This window comes from Argentina silus (genome assembly GCF_951799395.1).
Source record: "Argentina silus genome assembly, chromosome: X".
NCBI lineage: Eukaryota > Metazoa > Chordata > Actinopteri > Argentiniformes > Argentinidae > Argentina > Argentina silus.
In genome coordinates, this window is record NC_139653.1 from 33452064 (window position 1) to 33464096 (window position 12033).

At 39.5% G+C, this 12033-nt stretch overlaps 1 protein-coding gene across 1 annotated transcript; it reads left to right on the top strand.

The window, feature by feature from the left end:
• Positions 1 to 3438: 3438 nt before the first annotated feature.
• On the top strand, positions 3439 to 7100 carry mmp13b (matrix metallopeptidase 13b; the record flags this gene model as incomplete). The annotated part of the gene is made up of 10 exons (XM_083694547.1): positions 3439 to 3534; positions 3945 to 4183; positions 4387 to 4535; positions 4739 to 4864; positions 4953 to 5108; positions 5244 to 5364; positions 5637 to 5770; positions 5958 to 6117; positions 6251 to 6354; positions 6520 to 7100. The coding sequence occupies 10 exons, from the start codon at positions 3439 to 3441 to the stop codon at positions 6618 to 6620; spliced, it is 1386 nt and encodes a 461-aa protein (XP_083550673.1). The 3' UTR covers positions 6621 to 7100.
• Positions 7101 to 12033: the final 4933 nt, after the last annotated feature.

The following is a 12033-nucleotide window of genomic DNA, read 5'->3' on the forward strand; positions in this document are numbered from 1 at the left end:
TGGTGTTCAAACTCCCCAAATTCTCCCATGTCACGCCCCTCCTCCGCACCCTCCACTGGCTCCCAGTAGCAGCTCGCATCAAATTCAAGATCCTGGCAAAGGGAACAGCCCCTCCCTACTTGCAAGCAATGGTTAGCCCCCAAACCCCTGCACAATCACTCCGCTACCCGCCTGGCATCACCGCCTCTATGTGGATGCAGCGGCCGCGCCACTCGGTCACAGCTTTTCACTGTCCTGGTGCCCCGCTGGTGGAATGAGCTCCCAGCCACTACCGATCTTCCGCCGCAGATTGAAAACCCATCTCTTCAGGCTACATCTTAACAGTCCTTCCTAAAGACCTTTTCACCCCCACTACCCCCCCTGTACTAACCCTAACCCCAACCCTTGAGACCTTTTCACCCCCACTTCCCCCTTGTACAAGTTCTCTCCTGTTAATAAATAATAATAATAAAAAAAATAAAATAATGCCTTCTGGCATTATGACTGCCAATGGCCCCTGGTGTGAGCATTGATTACTGTCTTATGATGACTGTTGGATAGATGATTCACTTACTCAAACAAATTTATTTGTTGTCGCTTTGGATAAAGGCGTCTGCTAAATGCCATAAATGTAAATGTAAATGTATGTAGTGCATTTATAATAATCTCAGTTTCTAGGTGAAGGTTTGGCTGAGGCTTCTGACTATATTTTGTTAATAGCAAAGCATATCTAATATTGATAATCTGATTTCAAGTAATGTAATTACCACTATGTACCACTATGAGTTTGTGCTGATTCAGCGCAAGAATGGTCAAATAGAATGAATCAAATTAGGCTTTAATAATACTGTATACTTATACAACTATTACAAGGCAAATACTTCATAGAAAAAAATTACAGTCTACCCTCTATGGTAAATAATAGATAGAGAAAGAGTAGAGAGAGAGCGAGAGAGACAGAGATAGAGAGATGACCACAGGTCATTCAGACAATGCTGCTCACAACTCATGACGAGAACCTCACAACAGGACAAAGAAAAGAGAACTAGCTATTCCCTGACCTCTGCTTTTACATCACTCTACAACCTCAGTATTTAAATTTAAATTTTCAAGGAGACTCAACCAGAATTCATCCCATCATTTCTATCCTTATGACATCACAGCTCCGACACCTCTCAAAGCATCCCACAGAGCTCACAGCCATCTGTCTCCTCGGGGGAAGGGCTCTCAATGTAGGGGGGCAGAATAGCTCCCCCTTCACCTATGAGTACAAGCCTAAGCCTAATAGCATTATTCAATAGCGCACAATTGCATAAATATAGCTACCTTTTGAACATCCTATATGATTTTTTCTGAATCACATTTGACTAGATGAGGAAGTTTAAAAATAACCCTCATCTGGCCAAGATGGTCAAAACTGGAGCAGAGGCCAATTACATATTTGCAGATTGCTAGAGCAACTCTGTTCGAGCTCACTGTGAGGTTCAGAGAACCCAGCAGGACATTGCTGCAAGATTCTATTGGCCAGGAATGTTCATAGACACACACACAATGGGTAGGTGTTCGCTCACTCTGAAATCAGTGAGTGTAATGTCTTTAGAGTTCAAAAGTGGTGTTGATATCTATATGTGTCCATATCTTGTATAATTTGTTGTGTAGATCCAGCTACATGCCTCAACACAAAATTAATGAAGGAAACATACAGTATGTTGCCTGTATTCAAAGGCTATTGTTTCCATTAATTTGGGGTTGGACTAACCCCAAGAATTGACAATTTGTTGTGACACTTTGATTTTGGAGTGATCCATTACATTCATATACTTTGAGCCATTATTTATATTTTTTATGCAATTTGACTAACCATGCACATTCCTCCCAAGCAGCATCAATAAACATTTTGAAAGAATCTGCATGTGTGTATAATACCACTTTAAAAGCTATGTTTGTGTAAATGTTGTTTGTCTGCTGGTCAGAATGAATCAGAATCCCCTTTTACAACTTCTCGTTATTGTGACTAAGTACCACTATGTTGACCTCTGTCCACACCATCCTGTAGTTCTGGACAAAGCCAGTTGTCTCAACTGTAATTACACACGTATTTCAACAGAGCACAAAGCCATTTTCATAAATACAGCTGAGGACATTGGACTATCTTAGTATCTTCAGAAGGTGTACTTGATGTGTCTGACATGCTTTTAATACCCATATGCTGAATCGGGAACTTAGGGTTGATGGAAGTTAAGAATGGGTTTTTATTTGCATACCTTTTCTAAATGCAAGGTTGCTCATGTCATGTTTGCGGTTTGTTGCCTCTGTGTCTGGTAGAATTCCATTGTCATTGCAGACACTAATAGGTAGCATAATCACACATGCCTACGTGTGCACACTCACAGGCAGCAGGCAGCAGACACACATGTATAGCATTAGAGACTTGGCATGTCTTGACCTGTTTCAACCTTAACATGTTACGCACTGCTCTGACATAGAAGATACTATAGGCTATACTGTATGTCATTCACCACATCAATAAAGTAACCTACAACTTATTCCAGTGACTGTAGAGGTTCTGTTGTGAATTGTCTTTTGTTTTAGTGATCACTACAGTATCTGCAACATTAATGTTACTAAATGTGTCACAACTAGATAGACATTATGAAAACTAGAAACTATAGAAGCAGGCACACCTTGAATTGCATTAGGTCTTCCTCCATGGTGAGAAAGGATGCTTGTTCTTAGAAATTCAAGTGGGTTGTGAAATTATCTGGCGAATGATTACTTGACATTAATTTATGATTAATTTGATTAGTTTGCTTACATCAGCTCTAATTCTGACACCAAATAAGCAATGACCAAATTACTCACCAAAGTGAGTAATGACCTCCAATCAGCCAGCTGAATCTTCATAATTTTCAGTACAAATATTTATTGTATAGAAGTGACAGATCAAATTACATTATAGGGATCATATAAGACAACAAATTGTCATCTGACACTCATATCCTCAAAATAGCATACACTGTATCACAGTCATGAGTGCCACTAATGTCTGTATATTGTATATAAATAGCATCTATAGTTCCATTGCAATTGTTGTGCATAGCCTCATTCAAACTGAGATTATTCAATACATTATTGCCTTCAACGACAAGCAAGAGAGACATTCATGAAAACTGTTAGATAATTTGCCTTATGGATTCATCAAATCTAAGAAACCCTCAAGTCATGACCATTGGGCTGAAAAATGCGACATCAGTGCATTTTCAGGTGAGTTCAAAGCAGTTCACAGGACCACAAACAGTTCATTTTCTGACCTACAAGCACTTCTTCTCAGAGGAAGTGGCTAGGTGCTTTTACATGAATCACATGCACTCAGGAAAATCCCCCCACCAAAAACACAGTATAAATACGGCTCCATGTTCCTGGACCCCAGTCACTGTGCTTGGATGCCACCACCACAACATGGAAATGACAGGTCTGCTGCTCCTTGTGATGCTTGCTCACTCATTTGCTCTGCCTCTGTCTACAGAGGAGACAGACAAGTTCCTATTAGCAGAGGTAAGCCAAACTACCTGTTGGTCTTTTGTCCTATGTTTGCGCAATTTCTGTTCAGATTGCTCATGTTTCTGATTCTATGATTTTCATAATTTTAAAGGGAACAACAGGGAACAACATTTAGAGTGTTTATAACACTCTGAAATATTTATTTGAGAATAAATGGTAAAGTATGGATAAGCTGCCTAAACATATAACCGTAGCCTCTTGGATGCTATTATTAAGCTATAACTTTCAAGCATGCAGTAACATTAAATGTAATTTGATTAGTTTGATGTGTTTAATCTGCAAGATTGTGCATATATATGAGTCACCTCTTTTAAGATGTATTCCTTTTTTAAGAACATGTTTATACAGCACACATACTTATTTAGTAAAGGTTTTTTTACTTATCCTATTCTTTTTATCTTCAGAAATACCTTCGCAGGTACTATGACCTTCCAGCTGGACTCCAAGGCACCCAAAAGTCATCTGACACCATGCGGGAGAAGATCAGAGAGATGCAGTCGTTCTTTAATCTCAGGGTGACAGGGAACCTGGACGCAAACACCCTGGAGCTAATGAGTATGGCCAGATGTGGTGTCCCTGACGTGGCCGAATATAACCACTTCCCCAGAGACCTCAAATGGCAGAACACCAATGTGACCTTCAGGTGATGCTTCTCACACATACTAGGTTAAACTCTATGTGATACAGAAGGTATTATGTTTATACCATAGTAAAGATGTATCACATGAATTATGCAAATGTGAACTAACATACTCCCTATGGCCTTGGATTCATTGGGTATATAAAAAAAAAATCATTTTTGAGTTGAATTGAACTTTATCAACAGTCCCTTGAATGATTTTGCAGGATTGTGAATTATACACCAGATCTGAAGAAGACTGATGTGGACAGGGCCATCCGTAATGCCCTCAATATATGGGCCGAAGTCACTCCTCTGACCTTCAAGAAACTATATGAGGGCAATGCTGACATCATGATAGGCTTTGGGACGAAAGGTATTCCCATTGTATCCATTCTGACATAGAGAATTGACACTGTAAAAAAGAGATGATATTGTCAACAAGAATATGGTACAGAAAATAGAGAGAAATGTATTGATACAGTATATCTTATCATCTCATATTTCAGACTGTCCAGGATCATTTCAAATTCAGGTAAATAAAAATGTGTTTTTCTCACCCTCTCCTTGACTATATAGAACATGGAGACTTCAACCCATTTGACGGACCAGACGGACTCTTAGCCCATGCCTACCCTCCAGGGAAGGATATTGGAGGAGACACTCACTTTGATGAAGATGAACACTGGTCAAAAGACTCAAGCGGTAAATGTTTGAGTGCTCATAGACCAGGGAAAATTATATTAATATTTGAGCACTGATTATATATTGACTTGTTAACTCATATTTATAGCATATAACCTGTTTCTGGTGGCCACCCATGAGTTTGGCCATGCCCTTGGTATGTCCCATTCTGCTGATCCTGGAGCTCTGATGTACCCCGTCTACTCCTATGCTGAGGGTTACCCACTGTCTGAAGATGATATCGATGGTATTCAAGCTCTCTATGGTGAGTGTTCCCTTCAATTCCACACTGGGTTAGCCCAATCTAAAGTAGCTTACATGAGTAACATAATTCATACTATCCCATTCATAATGGAATTATCATTGTGAAAGGTATCCATTATGTCATTGAATCATATAGGCCCCAACCCCAACCCCAGGAAAAGGAAGCCCAAGCCAGATGCTCCTAACAAATGTGATCCTATGTTGGGTTTTGATGCTGTTACTGAGCTCAGAGGAGAAACGATCATTTTCAAAGACAGGTAGGAATCAAGTCCACTCATGAAAATTAAAATGTGGACACAGACCAATTCCAAGCACACTCACATTGTGCTATATCAAATTTGTGATTTCACCCAGAGAAAATGGCCAGTTACACCCTCACCTATTGATTTCACACCTTCAGCGCACACTGACATCATTCAACTAAACCTTTTAGACCTCAATGACAATATGTATTACCGAGTCCATCTCAGGGGTTTACTGAGTACTGATTTGTTTTATATTGCTTGATTCTTCTTTTTTTGCCTGTCAGGTTCTACTGGCGTCTCCACCCCCAGATGCCAGAGCCTGAGCAAACCCTAATCAAGTTCACCTGGCCCTCCATTCCTAACAAAGTGGACGCTGCCTATGAGAACCAAAAAAAAGACCTGGTCTTCATATTCAGTGGTGGGTTACATGCTTACAGCACACTGCCCTTTCCTTTATCCCTCTAAATCTACGCTCTGTAACCACTCAAGTTCACTGGCTAGAGTTGATCTTTACTCATCTTCATCAATTATACAGTGGTAGATTTCTAATACAGTTTCATGTCAGTGTCAAAAGTATATGCTACTTTATTTCCTTATTTTCACAGGTATCAAAATGTGGGCCCTCAATGGCTATAACCTGGTGGAGGGCTACCCTAAATACATTCACAAACTGGGCTTTCCCAAAACTGTGCGTAAGGTTGATGCAGCCGTGTACATACCAGACACGGAGAAGACCTTGCTCTTCACAGAGGAGGAGTACTGGAGGTAGGACTGTTTTAGTCTGAATCACTAAAATCACTCTTGTTAAATGTTGCATAGCACTTCAGTAATTACATTTTAAAATGATTTTACTTTCAGTGGAAAACAGGTAGTACAAATGGTTGTATCTCATCCACAGCTATGACGAGAAGACTGGCACAATGGACAGTGGCTTCCCAAGATCTATTGAAATTGATTTCCCTGGAATGGGAGACGAGGTGGATGCTGCTGCATATCATTACGGTATTCCATTATCCTCTAAAATAGCTTATAGTATTAGTGGTGTGTTTTTCATATACTGTTCCAATTTGTATTTTTCTTGCATTGTGTATTGTTCTTGTTTAAAACATGAATGAAATAGGCAAAAGCTCTGGCCAGCAGTTGATTTTAATTTCTTTCTCCCTACAGGATATTTGAACTTCTTTCATGAACATGTGAATTTTGAATACAGCTACAGTTCAAGGAAGGTCATTCGCATTTTGAGAACAAACTCAATTCTCAACTGTTGATGCACTGGAGATGCATTCCATGGCTGAGGTTCTGGTCATGTGTGCAGGACACCTTGTTATTCATATCTATTATTCATCTGACTCAGAATGCTGGAAAATTCTATGTTAAAATTCATGTCTGATATATGTTGTATATTTATGCAAGACGTAATGTCTATAACTAATGCAGAAACCGGTTGGCAGGGCATTGCTATACTGTAACAAAAAAAAGGTGTGTTTTATTCATATTATTTTTTGTAATATATTGACAGGAGCATGACAGATGTATTGTCTAAGAAATAAAAGGAAAAATAATTGCATTCGGGAATTAATCATATTGATTCTGGAAAAATGAAAGAGGGTTGTGCAGGTCCACCCATAGGTGATCGACAAATAAACAAAGTAAAGAGTTTGTGTATGAGCTAACATGTTTTATGGACTGTGAATGTTTAAAAACGAAGTTACTTTAAAAGCTTCATGAAAAGATAATACAAAAAATGTCACTGCTACTTGTGTTATCATTGAGTGTGTGTTTGTAAATAACCAGGATAGACCTTATACTGTATACCTGACCGCAGTCTTTATCTAAAATGTGAAAATATTGTGTATTTGACTTTATAGGGTTCTTCAGGCAATGTCCTGTAAATAACTTGACCCGTAGATCTTAGCCAGATGAATGGCAGTCCTGTGTTTACACCACAAGGGAGGCACTGAGTAGACAAGGTTTACTGTGAACATGCAATGAGCTCAGACTGATTGGAGATTTGAAGGCAGATACTGTGATTTTGGAAAGAAATGGTCTTCAAAGAAAGGTTATGTGTTTTTTTTTTTACCAAACAACTAATGACTTTGGAACTATTCAGAAGGATTCATGATGATTCATAATGAGTTCTCATGATGCATCATCATGGACAAGACACCGGGTGGAACCTTTGTAAACCAAGGGTTTGACACATAAAATAATGGTGAAACTTATGAGCTAAGCAGCTTAATCATGAGGCCTGATCATGTGGAGGCAATTACAGGGCAGTCCCCTTGTCTTCTCATTTCCTAGTCAGTTAGCTGTGCTCCTTGAGATCTGTGGGTCCTGCTGCTGGCCTGTGGAACGTCCCTCTGCAGAGTCATCTGAGGTCTTGTCACATAACTCAAAAAGCCATTGCTAACAGCAGTGAGGGAAGGGGGGTGGGGGGGGGGGGGGGGGTAACCATGTGACAACCTTGTTTTCACTCTAGCTCTGCTCTCCCTGAGTAAGAGAAGTGCGCACATTGACAGACAGTCCTCCACTGAGTCAGAGAGGTTAAGTCACATCCCAAATTTGCAGTTGTTCCCCTTTAACCTTTTTACGTCCTCTAATGTATCACAAACTCAGCATCCTGAGTCTGACATTGGCCATTTCATTTTCAGCATACATCAAAGTGATCCGAGTGCTGTGGACATGCACCGTATGATGGGACAGCACAAAGAAACATCACAAAAGCATTACAATGCTAACTAGAGAGTCAGTTGTGTTAAGAAAACACCTCATGCAGGCAGGGAAAGGGCCACAAACCGTTAACTATAGCTTTGCTATTGTCTCCTGCTGGGAATAACTCCAGCTGTAGCACCTCTTATGGAAACCAGATGTTAGAACACGTCAGAAAGGGCACACAATCTCAGGATATATCCGCTTTCCTTAGGAAAACTCCCTCCTTAGACCACCAATACTCAAAGTAATGTAATCCCTTTTAAACTCCCAAACATTTGGTGGAGCTGATTGTTTTGAAAGTGAGTAAGCATTAGAACTGTTGGCCAAGATATGGCCAAGAAAATGGGGATGTCTGAGAGTAAGGAATTCAACACAGCAAGAAAACAAACTCTCTCTATTAGAATGGTTGTTATGAGCTCTATAAATTTGGCTCAGCTTGAATGTTAAAATACCAAACCAATACCAAATACCAATAACAATGGTTTTGGCAGTCTTGGCAAGCACCTGAAAAGATATTCAAATGGGTTTTTTTCTGTTTTCTATACGCTTCGTAATGTTTTATGCTGCAGGTTAGGCACTTTTATGAATGAATGATAATGAAACTGTACAATACATCAATTACCTGTAATAGAGCATAAAACATATACATATGCATTAAAATCTGTTTCCCAACACCGCCAAAAGTGGTGGCAACAAGTTGCAAAACTGTTTGGTGTTTCAAGACACTTTCTTTTAAAATTGCACTAAAATGTTACATTTTTATCGAGTTGTAACATTCACACATATCAGCACAACACATAGTAAATTCTGATATGACACTCCCAGAGCCAACTGCATTTTTCCCCATTAAGGACTGTCAGCTGCATAGGTCATGCTCTCTGAGGCTAGTTTGAGGAAAATCCAACAAGAATTTGAAACAGTCTTTTTGAATGAGACCCATAGAGAACTCCCAGAAAAAATAGGCTTTGGACTTCAGAAGAGGTTTTAGTCAAAGAGGCAAATTTAATTATCTTATTGCGTTAGGATTATCGGCTATGCTTTATCATGGAAGCACAAATACATAACTCATAACAATTTGCACTTATGCCACTATTTGGGCTTGCACATATGCACATCTGGTTAGATGCCAAACTGCATTTCGTTGTCGCAGTACTTGTACTCTGTGCAATGACAATGAAGTTGAATCTAATCTGATCTAATCTAATCTATATCAAACAGAAAAAAAGTAATGAGAAAAATTGCCTTTGGCTTCATTTCAATGTGGCACGAGTGCACTGTATTAGATAACAAACATACTGATATTGCTATATTATTTTAGGACTTGTATAGTTGCTATCAGACAACAAAGGGGGTACAAGTTTGTATTTTCTTTTTAAAAAACAAACAAGCATGTCTGAAATGTCTGTTTAAGATTTACTGAACATGAACTTAGTTTCACACTGAAAAAAAACAATTCAGTGAAAAAGTTGTTGTAAAGTTGATACATGAACAGTTGATAAATGTTTTGCTTGTAGCCAGCAGTAAAATCATTTGGCTCAAATCAAATGGATCATCATATCGTAGCACTTTGTTCAGTAGTACTCTCTAGTGCACCAGGGAATACAAAGGAAGTGTCAATACAAAATGTGTGGTTCAAATCAATGTCAACATTTGCCTTTTGAATTTGGGTAAATCCTCATCCACATACTCATAATGCTCATCCACATACTAATTTGCAAAACTAGACATGTGGGAGGTATATACAAACAACATGAAAAGTTGGATTAGAGGTGAGAGATGTATTCATGGCCAGCCTGTCAGGCAACTGCACACACACACACCTGACCAGGCATCATGGAACCTAGTTATAGCTATTGTCATGGTCATACGAAACTACATGGGATTGATATACATATGCAGTGTACATCACTGATCAGCGTAATTTGTGTGCTTATACAAACAAATAAAAAAAGTCTCTACATAGCCTATTGTATACAACCAATGCTAAGCCAAAATGTCATAGCATTCACCACCAGAAAGCAAGACGTGAGAAGTACAGTGATCTGTTGTTTGACACACAACAATACCCCCACCCCGTCACCAGCAGTAACACTGTGCGATGGCTTCCATTGTTATGACAATATTAGAAGGCCTTGTGCTATCTACACAACATCTACACAAACACGGTTTTATGAAAAACACTCAAACTGAGGCTTCCCTTCAGCAAACTGCATGGCATTATATGAGCTAAATCAATTAACTGCTATGATCTGCTAAGTCTCTCCATGAAAGATCTGTCCAATAAGGCTAGATTGCATTGATCAGATAGCAGTTCAAGTGAGTGTGGAGAAGTTACAGTAATAAAGACACCCTGGTCCTGCATTCCTGAAATAATTACACACTTCAAAAGTTCACTAGTAATTACATTTTGGAGCCAACCCACTGCATAGCCTACATTATGAAGAACAAATGATTATCTGTAGCCTATTTCAATCAAACTGAATAAGCTATAATGTTTTATAATCAGGTCTGTTGTGTGTGTGTGTGTGTGTGTGTGTGTGTGTGTGTGTGTGTGTGTGTGTGTGTGTGTGTGTGTGTGTGTGTGTGTGTGCGAGAGAGAGAGAGAAAGAGAGAGAGCAAGTATTGTTTAGCAGCTTGCGTGCCAATCCTCCCCTCAGTTTTATCTTCCCTCCTTTTCAACTTTCCCTCCTTTTTTGCAGCTGCATTATTGTGCAAAAAGCAATCAACAACACATGAAATATGGCAGTGTAACCAATATCCCTCCGGGGTCATGCACAGCGCTTTGCCAGACTCTTTAAAGGCATGTTTGAAGTCCCAAGATGTTTCTGTGTTAAGGCTGATTGTGCTCTTGATCGTATTACTCTCACTATCTCAGTGAAAACCTCAGCCCTTCAGGTCTATGTTGTCCCAGTTTTCAACTCCAGCAGGGGTAACCTGAAAAGGCCAAATTCATTCTAGTTGTTTCTTCGCTTCACCTGAATAAAGTAGAAATACTATCCTTCTGATGGCACTTTGGGGTAAGACTGGTGTTATTTCTGGATTACGTACAGTAAAAAGCAATGATTTTTATGAGATTTGTATCATATAAATTAACAGATGTATGCACTTAAAGAGAGGATGAACAACGCTTCACTATACTGTACTGTATGTGTCATTTTATGTTAGAGCTCAGACATAGAAAGGACATCAACACAGACTAAAGGAGAACAAAGAAGGTGTAATGACTGGAGTACTTAGGCAGAGGACTCAAATGCACGACTCGGAGGCAAAAACTTCCAATAGAATAGTCTTTACAATCAAAAAGGTTCGGTAGGTAGGCAGTCAATGGGTAGGCAGATAATCCAGGAAGGGGGTAGGCAAAGCAGGGTTTGGTACACAGGTAGGCAGTTCAAAAAGTCAGGCAGATAATCCGAAAAGGGGTAGACAAAAAGCAAAGTCAGAAACACATCAGAGATCAAAATAACCAGGAATACTCAACACTAGGAAAAATCGCTGGAACCCTTGACACAATGTACAAAGACAATGGCACAGAGACAGGGGAACACACAGACTCAGGTGGTGAAGTGTCTGAAACGAGAGACAAGGTGTGTAAAATAAACAGGAAATAATGAATGAAATAACATGGAACAAAAACAAACATAAACTAAGGAACAGGGTGAGACAGAAGGCACTTCATATGTGATTAATAGTCTAGCTCTTCGGATCTCATCCATCCCTGGCTTTGAGAGATATCAGGTTTCCTGTTCACATGGCATTAGCATCATCTAGCCACTAAGCACGGCATTGCTCTCTTTGGCCAAAGAGGTATCACTTCCTCCTCTCAGATGACTGGATAATCAAACCCTTCATTGTTTACTGTTATGTTGTTTCATTGTCTCAACTGTACAGTATAGAAAGTGGTAAAAGTGGTTGAGTGCATTGCTGTGATCTTTGAAATGGAAAGCTCTTGACAGCAGGACAATTGTGAAT